Consider the following 15,629-nt stretch of genomic DNA (forward strand, 5'->3'; position numbering starts at 1 on the left):
TTTTTTATCCAATGCTATTTTTAGCCGAATTCCCTTAAGGTTAAGGGATAAGCTATTAACTTTTTAGTATAATCTAGCTTTGTGTTATGGTTATGAAAACTAGCATTTTATGTCAAGCAGTGTGAAATGTAAGAAGGTAGACAATGCCATAGGCATAAACACCACCCTTATTCAAGCTTCATTTCTTAAATTGTATGTTTATATAAAGTTCGATTGATTTTTTTTTTACGTTTCTCAATAGTCTATTTTATGAAATTTGTTTTCTTTAACACATTCGTCAACTATCAAAGAGTTAGGTTACACTAAGGATAAATAACCTAAAGCAAGTCTGAAATTAATTCGCAATTTAAATGAAGAGATTTACAAATGGGCCCCTACGTAGATAATGTAATAATAATAGACTCTTGATTGGAATCTAACGACAAGGCGAGGTTAACGCTGGAGGCGTTCTCAACCACCTAACCCTTAGAGCTCCCTTATTATGTGATCAAATTTTCAATGCAGTTAATTAAAAAAAAGTTATCACATCATCAATAAAAAATAAATAATAAGTTAAATATGTATTATAAAAAAGAAGAAAACAAGGATATAGAGAAAGTAGAAAGAAATGGGCCAGAGATGTTTCGAGTGACCCTTAATATTTCTGGATGAAAATTAAATGCTTTTTTCTTTTTCCAATCATTTTTTTATCCAATGCTATTTTTAGCTGAATTCCCTTAAGGGATAAGCTATTAACTTTTTAGTATATAATCTAGCTTTGTGTTATGGTTATGAAAACTAGCATTTTATGTCAAGCAGTATGAAATGTAAGAAGAAGGTAGACAATGCCATAGGCATAAACACCACCCTTATTCAAGCTTTATTTCTTAAATTATATGTTTACTTGATTTTATAATACAAGATTTAAATAAAGTTCGATTGATTTTTTTTTTCAACGTCTCTCAATAGTGTATTTTATGAAATTTGTTTTCTTTTACACATTCGTCAACTATCAAAGAGTTAGGTTACACTAAGGATAAATAACCTAAAGCAAGTCTGAAATTAATTCGCAATTTAAATGAAGGAATAGTAAAATAAACAGTTCCATCCTCGGTTGAAGTTGGGTGAAAATTAAATTGAATCGTCACTTCTGTTTTGAGATAAATAGAGTGACACAATATGTCCAGATGTCCACTATGTAAAATTAAGAGAATTGATGGCCGGGGAGACCACAATCGAGGTTTAAACTCGGTTTAACGCTTGGATTAAAAAATCTGCCTAATGTCACGTACAAATCAAGCCGTATTTTATCTTATAATATTAATAGAAACTAGAAACTTATGAGTAAAACAGTAGATTTGAGGGAAAGATCATTCACTACCAACTTAGAACTAATATTAACTTTCAAGAGTGTGAGAGAGAGAGAGAGAGCATTTGTGTATTAATAGGTACTTATTATAGTATATTTTTGATCAATAATACCAAATTTGGGCTATTTTTAAGTAGGTTTCTACATTAAAGTAAAAATAAGAACTTTAAAAAGATAGGTTTTACTGAGAAGCAGAGAGATCTGAAAAGAGAAAAGTATAGAAGAGAACAAAATAGGTACTTATGTTGAGGTATGAATTGTTTATTATTTTTAAATCATTTTATTTTATTGTACCTATTATGTAAATTGTTGCCAACCACATTGTAAAATCTTTTGATAAATACAATTACTTTATTATTCTATTCTATTCTATTCTATTCTATTCCTTGGTCATTGTGATTCAAACTGAACATCACATCAATGTTTTGTTTTTAGTTCTTTTTGAAATTTTGGGACTTGAGAAAAACACTGATGAATCGAGAGAGATTACCAACCAATCCCCGGATTGAAGGCATACATCATTCCAAACTAAAAAAAACTTCCAAGCTTGAAGGACTTCACTCACCTTGTCGAGGGGGCTGATAGAACATGGCGGCCGAGGAGGAGGTTGTTTCTTTCTTTTCTTTTTTCTTCTTGTAAATAGAAATTTTTTCAATTAGTCCAGCTACTGACTTTTCAGTGAAACCGCCACTGACGTTCAATAAGTAATTTCAGTACATTTCGTCGGTCAGTTAGATAGTCCAGTCATTAACCCTTTAGTGCATAGCATCCTTTTTTTAGGACGCTCAGAAGAATGGCCACAACTTTTTGACAGTTTATTTTTTAGGGTTCAAATTGATAGTAAAGTTGAAATGCTCATCTATCACCCAATGAGGCCGAAACCAAGATCCGTTGTCTTTTTGTTTGACTTTTTGATCGATAAAGTCAAGATTTGGGTATCTGGACTATCTGGACTTACCTGTCATGATTGTTGAACCGCTGTCCCAGGCCCTCGTGCAGGGACTGTAGACGCTCGCGGTCTGACTTGTGATCCCCAGGGACGGGACTAATACTCTTCACTTGGTTAGTTATATGGTACAAATTTGATAATAATTCCCAATACAAACTATCGAGAATAGATAGAAATGTGAAAAAGATGTGACCAAGTACAGAATGATCTTGGACACAAAAACCCTTTTTATGTACATCGGTAAGTATATCGATTTATTACTAAACTTGAGATTATTTTTTTTCTCAGAAATTCACGGATTTTCACACAGTATCAAATAATACAACTATGAAGAGTCTACTTAAAAAAAAAAAAAAAAAAAAAAAAAAAAAAAAAATTTTTTTTGAAAAAAAAATTTTAAAAAAAGGTTCAAAAAAAGGGGAAAAAAAAAAAACAAGAAAAAAAAAAAAAACTCCTAGGTAGCTACTTACTTATGTATCATCATCATCATCATTTGAACATTGAAACATTTTAAATTTAAACTAAAAGTATGTATCATCGGACTTACCACTGGACCGGTGTGCGGGGTTCGGGGGTCCCGACGGGGGCTTGCCGTAGAACTCGGGGGGCGGGGGCGCGCCCCTCTCGTTTGACGGGGGCGGCGGGTACAGGCGCGAATGCACCGGTGTGCCCTGCGTGATGCTCCCGCCCGGGGACTCTTTCATAGCATGCCCGCCGTGCATATCCTTGATAGTATGTCCCGGGTGGTGGGACTCTTGGTACCGGTCGGGCGGGGCCTGGTGGCGTGGGGAGGAGGTTCGGGACCCGGGGGGTAGGGACAGTTTGGACCCGCTGGTACTACTGCCTCCGCCCTGCGAGGGGGACATGCGGTTCTGCTGATGTTGAGACGGGGAGAGGGAAGTAATCTGAGGAGAGAGATAAATTAATTATATAAAAATAATCACTGGCGAAAAACTAGAGACCTATATTGAGATGGTTTTGAGTTTTATTCCACTAAAAAAAGGGATTATTGAGATAAAATAGGATAAAAATTTGTCTATAACGTACCTTGTAAAATTCGGAAACTCTCCTTCCAACTTGGGAACAAATGGCCAAACTGCCAAAGAGATATTTCCGATACGAAATGTAAACAAACCCGTTTGTAAACAAAAGAAAAACGCAAGATGTTGAAGTTTTTTGAACGTTCAAAAAAAAGTTGTCGGTGCTTGCCGTTAGCCGATGTGTCCAGCGGAGAGACGGACAGTTTCTTCTGATTGAAATCCTGACGAGGGAGAAATGAAAAGGGGAGAGAATTAGTAAAAACATTCAGACCAAACTTTCAAATATTTCTTACTTTCTGGAGTTCTTGTGTTGACCCAGCACCTAAATGGGAAAGTATCGTGTCTCTCATCGCCCATCTGATGAGGGATGGGTATGCTACGACACAGACCACAGGAGTCTAATGTAGCAGTTGGCTCAAGGAACTCAAGGAAGAAACACACTACTATCACGTCAGTTGACCTCATGGGGAAGTCAGAAAGATATAATTTAAAGATTTTCCCATAATATTGTAGGTAATTTCGTTCATGAGAGCTACACTACTATCACGTCAAGTGAGATAGTGATGTGGCTTTCCTGAACGAAATTACCTACAATATTATTATGGGAACAATAGAATGGGAAAACTACATCTTTCTGACTCCCCATGACTTCACGTGACGTGACAGACAGTAGTGTGTTTCTACGTTTGGAGAAGGTGCCACTCACCACTTGGAAGAGTCTATCGCCGGGCCGCGTGCCCTGTGCCGAGGGGTTCATCAGGCCCGGCTGTGCGGGGGGCAAGTGGCCCCTTTCCCCAGGACCCGGGCCCCCTTGCTCTACAGGTTGGTTGATCTGATGGGTTATGATAGCGTCGATCAGACTGGCTGCGGTGACGAGTTGTGGTCTGAAATGAGAACAAAAGAAATTTGTGATGAATAAAATTAATTAGGTACATTTTTTTTCTTTTCTTACTGCACCTTTTCCTAATCTTATTTGGGGTCGGCGTTAGCTTTCTTCGTCCTACCCCTCCATACCCTCCTATCTAATGCCTCGACTCTTCTCCATCCCTTCTCAACCTTATTATCTCTCCACCTCAGTTTTGGTCTATTCGGGTAGGATAAACAAGGTACCTATCTCTTCTATTCTTACCTCGCTTCGGCCGAATGCTTATCGGAATTATTCGAGCCGGCCGAAGACGTCGAAGACGTTTTCCCTCCTCCTCCCCTCTCCGCGGCCTGATGGGGACTATTGGGTTCACTCCGGGCAGCGGCCATACGCTGTTGAGCTACGGCCAGAGCAGCGGCATGATGATGGTGCTGCACTTGTTGCTGCTGCTGGAAGGCCGCCATTTGCATCTGGTGGATGCGAGCCTGTTGTTCCGAGTTAAGGCGGGACCCGGCCGCCCTGTGTTCCGCCCAGGCTAGGTCTCGGTCTCTGAAATTAGAAACAATTGATTAACACACGTTTTTGGCTAAATTCCCTTTAGGGATGAGCATTTTTTCCTTGGGATAAAAGGACTTCAGACTTTAGAGCGCGTGAACAACGGCGAAAATAGACCATGGACCATTGACCTTCGTCTAGACTCTAGACCCTGGACTATCGAACATCGCCGAGACCATCGACCCTCAAACCAGTGTGTCCACAATGGAGCCTGGAACCTCCTCCTTATTTAGATACGCTTGAAAATGTTGAGGTTAAAATGTTATATAAAAAAAAAGATACCTACCTACAAAACCATCGCAGGAAAAATAAAATAGGCTCAATTTCTTTACAGGTATCTCGATAAATTTCACGACTTCACTTGGGCTCGAACCATCAACCACTACACTACTGAGGCACGTTGGCCTCATGATGGTTGACTTCGTTTCAGGACGAGCCAATTAAACATCGATAGAGACCATCACCCGGGTGTATGGAAAAAGAAGATATCCTTTCTTTATTCTCCCTGCCATCACCATTCAGCAAAAGCTAAAGCCGCTACACTACCGAGACTGGTAACTTGACTTGGACTCGAACCATCAACCACTAAACTACCGGGACTGTCAAACACTCACCTCATAGCCATAAGCTCCCGGTAAGTGGCTGTTCGCGGGCCGCCAAAATCTCGCGCTCGCGCGCTTCACGTTCGCGCTCCCGGGCGGCGAGTTCACGCGCTTCGCGCTCGCGTTGGGCCGCCTGTTGGTGGGCGGCGGCTTGGGCGGCTTGCTGTTGGTGTTGAACGGCGGCCGCGGCGGCTGCGGACTCCCGCGCGAACCGCTCCTGTTGCTCGCGACTAGATGGCGGAGGATACCTGCGGAGAAATTGAAAATGTGATGCGAGTTACGTGATGGTCGGAAACATAGCTATTGTTTTATTTCTTTTTGTAAATAGAAATTTTTTCAATTAGTCCAGCTACTGACTTTTCAGTGAAACCGCCACTGACGTTCAATATTATAAGTAATTTCAGTATATTTCGTCGGTCAGTTAGATAGTCCAGCAACTAGCCACGTATAATCCAGTCATTAACCCTTTAGTGCATAGCATCCTTTTTTTAGGACGCTCAGAAGAATGGCCACAACTTTTTGACAGTTTATTTTTTAGGGTCCAAATTGATAGTAAAGTTGAAATGCTCATCTATCACCCAATGAGGCCGAAACCAAGATCCGTTGTCTTTTTGTTTGACTTTTTGATCGATAAAGTCAAGATTTGGGTATCTGGACTCACCTGTCATGATTGTTGAACCGCTGTCCCAGGCCCTCGTGCAGGGACTGTAGACGCTCGCGGTCTGACTTGTGATCCCCAGGGACGGGCAGGGAGGGCTGGCGGACCGCGGTTTCCACCAATGAGGAGAAAGCCTCGTGCCCCGGGGGCGGGGGGAAGTGGGGGGACGGCGGCTTGCTCGTGTTGTGCCTCTGAATGACGCCTGCGGAGTGGGGAAGCAAAAGAAATGATTAAGAGGGAGTTGGACTTGTTTTTTACCTGGATTTACAAATGGGCCCCTACGTAGATAATGTAATAATAATAATAGACTCTTGATTGGAAGCTAACGACAAGGCGAGGTTAACGCTGGAGGCGTTCTCAACCACCTAACCCTTAGAGCTCCCTTATTATGTGATCAAATTTTCAATGCACTTAAATACGCGCTACCTTCCAAGCTAACAAGGCTGGCACTAATATTGTATTAGATTAAAGAGATTCTATTAGGGCACTTACAAAGGAGAGGAAGACTCTAGATTATCTATAGCAATCAAATCATGGATTTCGCTGGCTGTAATAATTACACAAGAAATGAAGGCATGGACAATGGACATACGACAGAGACAAATCGAGAGAGATTACCAACCAATCCCCGGATTGAAGGCATAGATCGTTCCAAACTAAAAAAAACTTCCAAGCTTGAAGGACTTCACTCACCTTGTCGAGGGGGCTGATAGAACATGGCGGCCGAGGAGGAGGTTGGCGGGCCACCACTCTCTCGGCCCGTTGGCGGCCCTCCAGGGCCCTGGTTGGGCGGGGTGGCCTTATCCCCGCGCCTAGGGGGCACGGGTGACGGGCCTCCGTGCATTTGTTTGGCGGTCAGATAGTCGTTCATGAGGATTTGCTGCTGCTCGGCCGAGGAGGCGTAAGAAGAGGGAACGCGAGGGGGGTAGAAGGGGGAGGAAGAGGAGGGAGGAGGCAGGGGAGGGGGGTTTATCGTTCTGGTTTTCAACCAGGTCGATTTAGGGTCGATAACCTTGAATTTTAAAACCTTTTCCCTCCGACTCACCTTTTTTCAAGAGCTCCGTTTCCTCTTCAGTCCACCGCAGTAGGGGCGAGGTGCTGCCCCCAGAGGGCGACACGGGCCGAGACGAGGGGTCTTCAATGCCCATGGTCATCAGCCTCTTCTGTACTCGGGTGTAACACAGCGAGCAGCACTTGGTAATGGACGGCGTGATTTCTGTATAATGTAACAAAAAGACTTGTAAGTATCCATTGTTTTACATAACATAAATAAAACTAAAATAATTATCGAGGAATAATTATTTAATTAAGAATCTTCATTAATTAAAATTAAAAAATTAAAAGACAATTGAGATCCGACATTCAACTGGTGATAATATTTGGTGAGCTTTCGAGAATACTCAGATTCTCATCATCAGACCAAAAATCGCGAGACATAACATAAGTAAGTAGACATTATTCAGGAAGAAATTCCGAGAAAATATTGAAGAGTTCCTGTAGACCTTTGCTAATTAAAGATCTTAAGTGAGTAAGTGAGAGGGTTTTTTTTGACGAAAATATTTTACATGTAAAAAGTAGGGAATTGAACTCTCTACATTTTGTCTGTGGATACTCTTTTCGTACGGTGAATGGTTCTCACGTTTATTTAGTAAATATGAAAAAAAAAATCGTGTTTGGCGGAAAAAACACTATCAGATGGGCAATAAAAGCCATCAATAAAGAGATTAAAAATAAAAATACTCACGGAATTCATTGGCCAGCGTGCTCTTCAGATGGGGCGGCAGCGAGTGAAACTTGCTAGGGAGGAGGCGCAATCGTTATTTATAAATACATAATTCATTCATAAACTGTTTCTTTTTTTCAAATTTAAGGGTCTTTTTAAAAATTTATAATTTAACTTTAAAAAATATTGTACCAAATACATTTGCTTAGACTGTGGGAGTAAAGGGACTTTTCAGTCTCATTCTGGCAGTATAAGCAGGGTATATTCTATTCTATACTACAAATTTTTGTCGATCCTGGGATTCGCTGAATGGCAAGCAAAAATAAACACGTGTATCGTACCCGAACCTTGTTGGGCTTCATATGACTAGGCGTGTTGGGCTGTCGGGACACACTCAGATGGGCGGCTCCAGGGACGGCCATCATTTCTATACTACAAATTTTTGTCGATGCTGGGATTCGAACCCGGGACCTTCTGAATGGCAAGCAAAAATAAACACGTGTATAACGTACCCGAACCTTGTTGGGCTTCATATGACTAGGCGTGTTGGGCTGTCGGGACACACTCAGATGGGCGGCTCCAGGGACGGCCATCACCAGATGGGACCCGGGGGCCCCGTACACCTCGTTGGGGGCCTGCTGGGGCCGGCCCACCTCCATCATGGAGTGGTAGTAGTTGCTTGTGTCAGGGGCGGCGCGGTACATGACCGGGTGAGGTAGGGACAGGGCCGGCTTGTTGGTGGGCGGGTACGTGGGTTCAGCCCCGCGCGCGTGTCAGGGGCGGCGCGGTACATGACCGGGTGAGGTAGGGACAGGGCCGGCTTGTTGGTGGGCGGGTACGTGGGTTCAGCCCCGCGCGGCTTCTTGATGCTCAGGTCTAACGTGACGGGCTCCGCCTCTCGAACCTGAAAGGAGAACAATAGGAAAATGTTAAGTTTTATCTAGATAGGGGTTTTTGTTTTGATGAGTCATCTGAATTATTCTGACCCATGAACAATTGTGATAAAAAAAAGAGCGTTTCACCACCCTTTTTATTTCATAGCAATGAAACAACTGCTACATTAAACTCGTATGGTCTGTATCGTAGCATGACCATCCCGTAGTATGCCCCTCATCAGATGTGCGAGAAGAGACACAATACTTCCCATTTAGGTCAACACGAGAATACCAGAGCGTTTCACCACCCTTTTTATTTCATAGCAATGAAACAACTGCTACACTAGACTCGTATAGTCTGTGTCGTAGCATGACCATCCCGTAGTATGCCCCTCATCAGATGTGCGAGAAGAGACACAATACTTCCCATTTAGGTCAACACGAGAATACCAGAAAGTAACCCGTTGAAATATTTGCAACCGAACACCGAGTGCCAATTTTTGTCGATGCTGGGGAATCGAACCCGGGACCTTCTTATGGCAAGCAAAGAATCATCTGAATTAACGTATGATAAAGTGAATGGCAATCCCCACCTGTCCACATAAAGCGCACTATTCTTACCATAGACAGAGGTTTAGATTGGGGCGGGGGCGGCGCCAGCGGGGGCAGGTTGGGCGGGGGGGCACCTGCCCCCGTGCTCTCGCTCGTTTTCAATATTGACGAGATGGTGGGCGGGTTATTCTTCGTGTTGGCGTCCGAGGAGGGGGTGCCCCCCTGCGAGTTCTTGAGCGAGATCTCTATCACGCCCAGCATGAGGTCTTTGACGGTGAGAGGGGAGTTGGTACTCGGGTGTTCCGTGGTGCCTTCGTCCGCCGTCTCCTGGAGGGGAAAGAGAGGATACTAGTAAGAAATCTGACATTCCTCAGAAAAGTTGGTCTTATTTCTTGAGTGTGAAAGCCCAATCCATAACATTTTTTTTTCTCAACATAAAATGTTGAGTATACAATATTTAGGCAAGAGGTTTATCTGAAGCTCTAATGATTTTTTTTTTTTTTTTTTTTTTTTTTTAAAGAGATTTGAGCGCATTTCGTTCTGCTGGATCATAGCAAATGAGTCCCATTGTAAAATGAGTCTCATTGTACCCCGTTATGTACAAACGGAATTTTCAATGAGCCTTGTCTCACCGAGAGAAGTTCTTAACCTTTCAGAAATATTACGGGTACTGTTCCCAGCGACAATGAGGGTTTAAAGTAGTGCTTCTCAAACTGAGGTCGCCCTAGGTGTGCCGCGGAAAGATAGGCTTCTTGAAGAGTGTGCCACGGTGCACGGTGGCAACGACTTTGAGAAGCACTGGTGGGCCGCGTAGGGGTGCCCCTATGCGTCGACACAGTCGTGTCCGAAGATTCCGAGATCCGGGGCGGACACAGGGGGGAGGGCTTGGGGCCCTGTTGGGAGGGCGAAGGGGCCGACGTGGTGTCCGAATCGATGAGGGCCCCGCTACCGCCCACCCCTGATGGGAGACCGTCGCAGGAGGATGTGGAGGAGCCTGATTCTTCCTCGTCAGTCAGGGCTGGCTTACGTTCCGTCCCGAAGTGATTCTGAAATAAGGGGGGACGAGGAATACAGTTGACAAATTTAAGCTGAATGAATGAACATAGTATTGTGATAGGGACTTTTTCTTTCATCGAGATATAATTTGCACCTTTGTTCATCGAAATTAATGTCTTTTGTGACAAGTATTTTAATCTCTATTCTTTAAAAAAAAAAATGTATCTCGGTACCGCTTTGGCATTACTTCAAGGACTACTACCCTCCATTCTGCGACGGGTTACTACTCTCCATTCTCCAGGAAAAGCCATCAGCACAGCAGATTGTCCTGATGCCAGATGGTTTCCCATCCCGACACTAACCACTCGAAATGTTGCTTCAGTGATACATAAGGAACTGGTGCACTCAAAGTACTTTAAGAGAAATCTAAATCCCAGTCTTATTGAAAGCGAACAAAAAATTAATGATAGAACTTGGTGGAGAGGTTCTGTGAATAGTCGACCGATCTGTTCTACCAAACAGAACGACTTAGAATATGTACTCGTATGTTTGTTGTATGTGTTCAAATAAAATGAATAAATAAAATAGTGAATGTTACCTACCTTGTTGTAGTCTTGCACGAGGACATCCAGGCCGAGGGTTTTCCGATAGTTAAAGTAGAAGCTCTTACATTGATGCGAGGTTTTGGACGGTCCTACTATTGCACTCACCGCAGCACAGCAGATTGTCCTGATGCCAGATAGTTTCCCATCCCGACACTAACCACTCGAAACGTTGCTTCAGTGATACATAAGGAACTGGTGCATTCAAAGTACTTTAAGAGAAATCTAAATCCCAGTCTTATTGAAAGCGAACAAAAAATTAATGATAGAACTTGGTGGAGAGGTTCTGTGAATAGTCGACCGATCTGTTCTACCAAACAGAACGACTTAGAATATGTACTCGTATGTTTGTTGTATGTGTTCAAATAAAATGAATAAATAAAATAGTGAATGTTAGCCACCTTGTTGTATTCTTGCACGAGAACATCCAGGCCGAGGGTTTTCCGATAGTTAAAGTAGAAGCTCTTACATTGATGCGAGGTTTTGGACGGTCCTACTATTGCACTCACCGCGGTCCATTTCGTACCGCACTCTCGCAAACCTGAACCAGAAAAAAAAAACTCATGAGTCACAAATAGTATTAAAAAAAATATTAAAAAGGTGAGGCCTAACATAGTCGACCACCGGTCGATCGACGAGGTGAATCTGTGTTATCGTGGTAGAGTGGACGGTTCAGTCGACATCGGTCGACTACGTGTGGACACAACTTAAGAATATACAAGTTTCGCCATTTACAATATCTCCAGTGGTGATAGATCTAATGAAGATACCATAAATGGCTACATCTTCTCTTCTGCTTATTAGATTTCTCTTCTGCTTATTAGATGTTATATCTCTGAAAAACACGGGAAATATAGCCTTGTTATTGTTATTCTTGGTGATATTCAGTAGCGTAATCCGTAAAACAACGGATATCCCCGATTAAGTTCCCAATCCCCAACTCTGGGATTCCAAGGTTTTGAATACCGCACGCCAAGTAGTTTTAACTTTTTAAACAAAATTCGGTGCATTTTTTTTTTTTTTTTTTTTTTTTTTTTTCATAACCGTTATCGTTCTGGGTTTTCAACCAGGTCGATTTAGGGTCGATAACCTTGAATTTTAAAACCTTTTCTCTCCTACTCACCTTTTTTCAAGAGCTCCGTTTCCTCTTCAGTCCACGCAGTAGGGCGGGGTGCTGCCCCCAGAGGGCGACACGGGCCGAGACGAGGGCGTCTTCAATGCCCATGGGTCATCAGCCTCTTCTGTACTCGGGTGTACCACAGCGAGCAGCACTTGGTAATGACGGCGGTTGATTTCTGCTATAATGTAAACAAAAGACTTGTAAGTATCCATTGTTTTTACATAACATAATAAAAAACTAAAATAATTATCGAGGAATAATTATTAAATTAAGAATCTTCATTAATTAACAATTAAAAATTTAAAAGACAATTGATCGGATCGGGACATTCAACTGGTGATAATTGTTGGTGAGCTTTCGAGAATACTCAGAATTCTTCATCATCAAGACCAAAAATCGCGCGAGAGTGTTACTCCTACGACGAGCGCTTGCCGAGTTGAAGTCTGTGTGACTGACTGATGAGAATTGCTGAGTATTCTTCGAAAGCTCACCAAATATTATATCACCAGTTGAATGTCGGACGTTATGCTTTTTTAAACTTTTTAATGAACAAAATAAATAGACATTATTAAGGAAGAAATTCGCGAGAAAATATTGAATGAGTTCCTGTAGACCTTTGCTATTAAAGATCTTAAGTGAGAGGGTTTTTTTGACGAAAATATTTTAAACATGTAAAAAGTAGGGAATTTAACTCTCTTACATTTTGTCTGTGGATACTATTTTCGTACGGTGAATGGTTCTCACATTTTTTAAGTAAATAAATTAAAAAAAAGTCGCGTCTTGAGCGCATGTGATGAAAAAACAAAAGTTCCCCCCCCCCCCCCCCACAGGAATTGCTAGAGACTTTTTTAAACCTTCATGTATATGCTAAAAGAAAGTTATTCCCAAAGTTTCAAGTTGGTACAAAGTTTTCCCTTATTACCCCCCAATTATTAGTGTCTCATTTTACAATGTATGTCTTTCATGAGATGAGCAATAAAAGCCATCAATAAAGAGATTAAAAATACTCACGGAATTCATTGGCCAGCGTGCTCTTCAGATGGGGCGGCAGCGAGTGAAACTTGCTAGGGAGGAGGCGCAATCGTTTCGCCCTGTTGGTCGTATGGTTCACGCATGACGGGATCGGACAGCACGTGAACCGGTTCCGACGCGACGCGCGACAACTGACGCAGACGCGCGCGTCGATGGGGATATCGTCCTCGGCGACGCCGTACTGGGACGCGTGACTGCGTAGGAGACGACGTGACGCGGTCACAAGCTTGCGGCAGATCGTGCACTCGTGCGGCAGCCGGAGCTTGTCCACTTCTGCGAACATAAGGAGAGAGGAAAGGGAAAGAGATAAGTCTAATGTCTAAATGAAAATAACTCGAGGGTCTTTTCGAATTTTCCAAATCAACGAAATCCATCACAGTGCGATTGGAGGAAAGAGATAAGTCTAATGTCTAAATGAAAATAACTCGAGGGTCTTTTCGAATTTTCCAAATCAACGAAATCCATCACAGTGCGATTTTATGAATATAGTCGACCGGCCGTCGACGAGTTGAAATTATGTTATCAAGGCAGTGTGGACGTGTCAGTCGACATCGATCGATAACCGGTTGACTATGTGTGGACAGTGTGAACACACCTTAAAAAGAAACAGTTTGGATTCTTTGGCAAGTTTTGCTTTCTTGAAGCCTAAACCTGCATGAAAAAGTCCCACCTCTGCCTCTGGTTTGATTAGAGGTCTGGTTGTTTTGATTAGTAGCTTCAGGGAGATACTCGTAGAGGTAGAATTTTTTATTTTAATTGAATTTTTTCGCTACCTACAGCAAAAACATGATTGAAATAATAATAAAAAAAAAATCGGCAAACAAACAAGTGTATCCGAAACATGAAAATAAATATTACAACAGAGAGGGAATAACAGGGAAGGGATAGAGAGAGAAAGAGGGATGGAAAAAGGGGAAGAGAGAGAGATGAGGGGGGGGGGGGGGGGAGGGTTTTCAAAATAGTCGACCGGTCGTCGACGAGTTGAAATTATGTTATCAAGGCAGTGTGGACGTGTCAGCCGACATCGACCGGTTGACCATGTGTGGACACACCTTAAAAAGAAACAGTTTGGATTCTTTGTCAGGTTTCACTTCTTTGAAGCCTGAACCTGCATGAAAATGTCCCACCTCTGCATCTGGTTTGATTAGAGGTCTGGTTGTTTTGATTAGTAGCTTCAGGGAGATACTTGTAGAGGTAGGATTTTTTATTTTAATTCAATTTTTTCGCTACCTACAGCAAAAAAACTGATTGAGATAATAATAATAAAAATCGGTAAACAAACAAGTGTATCCGAAACATGAAAATAAATATTACAACAGAGAGGGTATAACAGGGAAGGGAGGGAGGGAGAGAGAGAGATGAGGGGGGGGGGAGGATTTTCAAATTTACCTCGATTAAAAAAAAAAAAAAAAAAAAAAATGGGTACAACAAAAAAATTACTGGAAAAAAAGTTAAATTTTTTTGTGGGGGGGTACCAACAAAAAAATTACTGGAAATAAAGTTATAATTTTTTGTGTGGTGGTACGTTTATTTTTCGTCGGAAAGAGTAGGTGATTTATACATCAGAATTTCCAATATTGGGGGGGGGTTTATTGGGGTTTAAAAATAGATAATTTGATTAACTGTGTAGTACACTTGCCTTTGGGTGGGAGGTGAGGAGTGGGGGGGGGCACTCCCCACCTCCCCTGGAGCAGGAGGAGGAGGAGAGGGAGAGAAGGAAGAATACAGATGGAGGAAAAGAGGGTAAAGAGGGAGAGAGAGGAAGGAGAGATATAAAGAAGAGGGAGAGAAAGGATAAAAAAAATGTTGTACCTAAAACGAGCTGGGTAATCAAATGAAATGAAAACAAGCCTACCAGGAGGGGGGGGGAGAGAGAGAGGGATGAACAAACCTAGTAGGAGAGAGAGAGGGGAACAAACCTTGTAGGAGAGAGAGAGGGATGAACAGCCAAGTGAGCATACAGGAGTTGAAAAAGTAAATATCCAAAAGAGAGAGAGAGAAGGGAGGGGGAGGGAGAGAAATGGAGGTATGAAAAAAGAACTCTTTCGTCCAGAAATTAAGAGTCCCTGGAGCAGATAGAACTTGCTGCCTACACTTGCTTTATTTTATTCCACTCCACTTGTTAGACATGTCCTGCAATTCAATAGTAGTGGGAAAAGGCTCAATTTCACAGATTTATTTCTTGCGAACAAGGTGAGTTTTATAGTCGACGATTTTGTATTTTGACACACCCCCTAACCCATTTGTGCCCAAATCAATTTTTGGTGGATTTTTTTTGGAACAACGGGCACGAATAAGGGGAGGGAGGGAGGGGGGGTTTCAATGCAATAATACCCATATAAACAAACAAATCTGTCCACATTCTGGTGTGTCCACGAAAATTCGACCGGTCATTGAAAAGAAATCCACGCTCCGCCACTAACAAAAGCTTCAGTACCTACATATTTACTCAACTCTCGCATTTCGTTCTGCTGGATCTTCATAGCAAATGAGTCCCATTGTAAAATGAAATGAGTCTCATTGTACCCCGTTATGTACAAACGGAATTTTCAATGAGCCTTGTCTCACCGAGAGAAGTTCTTCTTAACCCTTCAGAAATATTACGGGTACTGTTCCCATCGACAATGAGGGTTTAAAGCAGTGCTTCTCAAACTGTGTGACGCGAGGTCGCCCTAGGTGTGCCGCGGAAAGATAGGCTTCTTGAAGAGTGTG

The 15,629-nt window shown here is 42.4% G+C and overlaps 1 protein-coding gene across 1 annotated transcript; it reads right to left on the bottom strand.

Annotated features, from left to right (window-relative positions):
• Positions 1-2,818: 2,818 nt before the first annotated feature.
• Positions 2,819-15,400, bottom strand: LOC103511807 (leucine-rich repeat extensin-like protein 5). The gene is made up of 10 exons (XM_026825349.1): positions 15,367-15,400; positions 12,897-13,190; positions 11,926-12,063; positions 11,167-11,306; positions 10,766-10,921; positions 9,833-10,213; positions 9,237-9,494; positions 8,532-8,644; positions 8,253-8,442; positions 2,819-3,202 (listed from the first exon to the last, which is right to left on the bottom strand). Exons 1-10 carry the CDS (start codon positions 15,398-15,400, stop codon positions 2,819-2,821), a joined length of 2,088 nt encoding a protein of 695 aa, XP_026681150.1.
• Between the last annotated feature and the right edge of the window lie 229 nt (positions 15,401-15,629).

This window comes from Diaphorina citri, unplaced genomic scaffold, assembly GCF_000475195.1.
Source record: "Diaphorina citri unplaced genomic scaffold, Diaci psyllid genome assembly version 1.1 scaffold34, whole genome shotgun sequence".
Classification (NCBI taxonomy): domain Eukaryota; kingdom Metazoa; phylum Arthropoda; class Insecta; order Hemiptera; family Psyllidae; genus Diaphorina; species Diaphorina citri.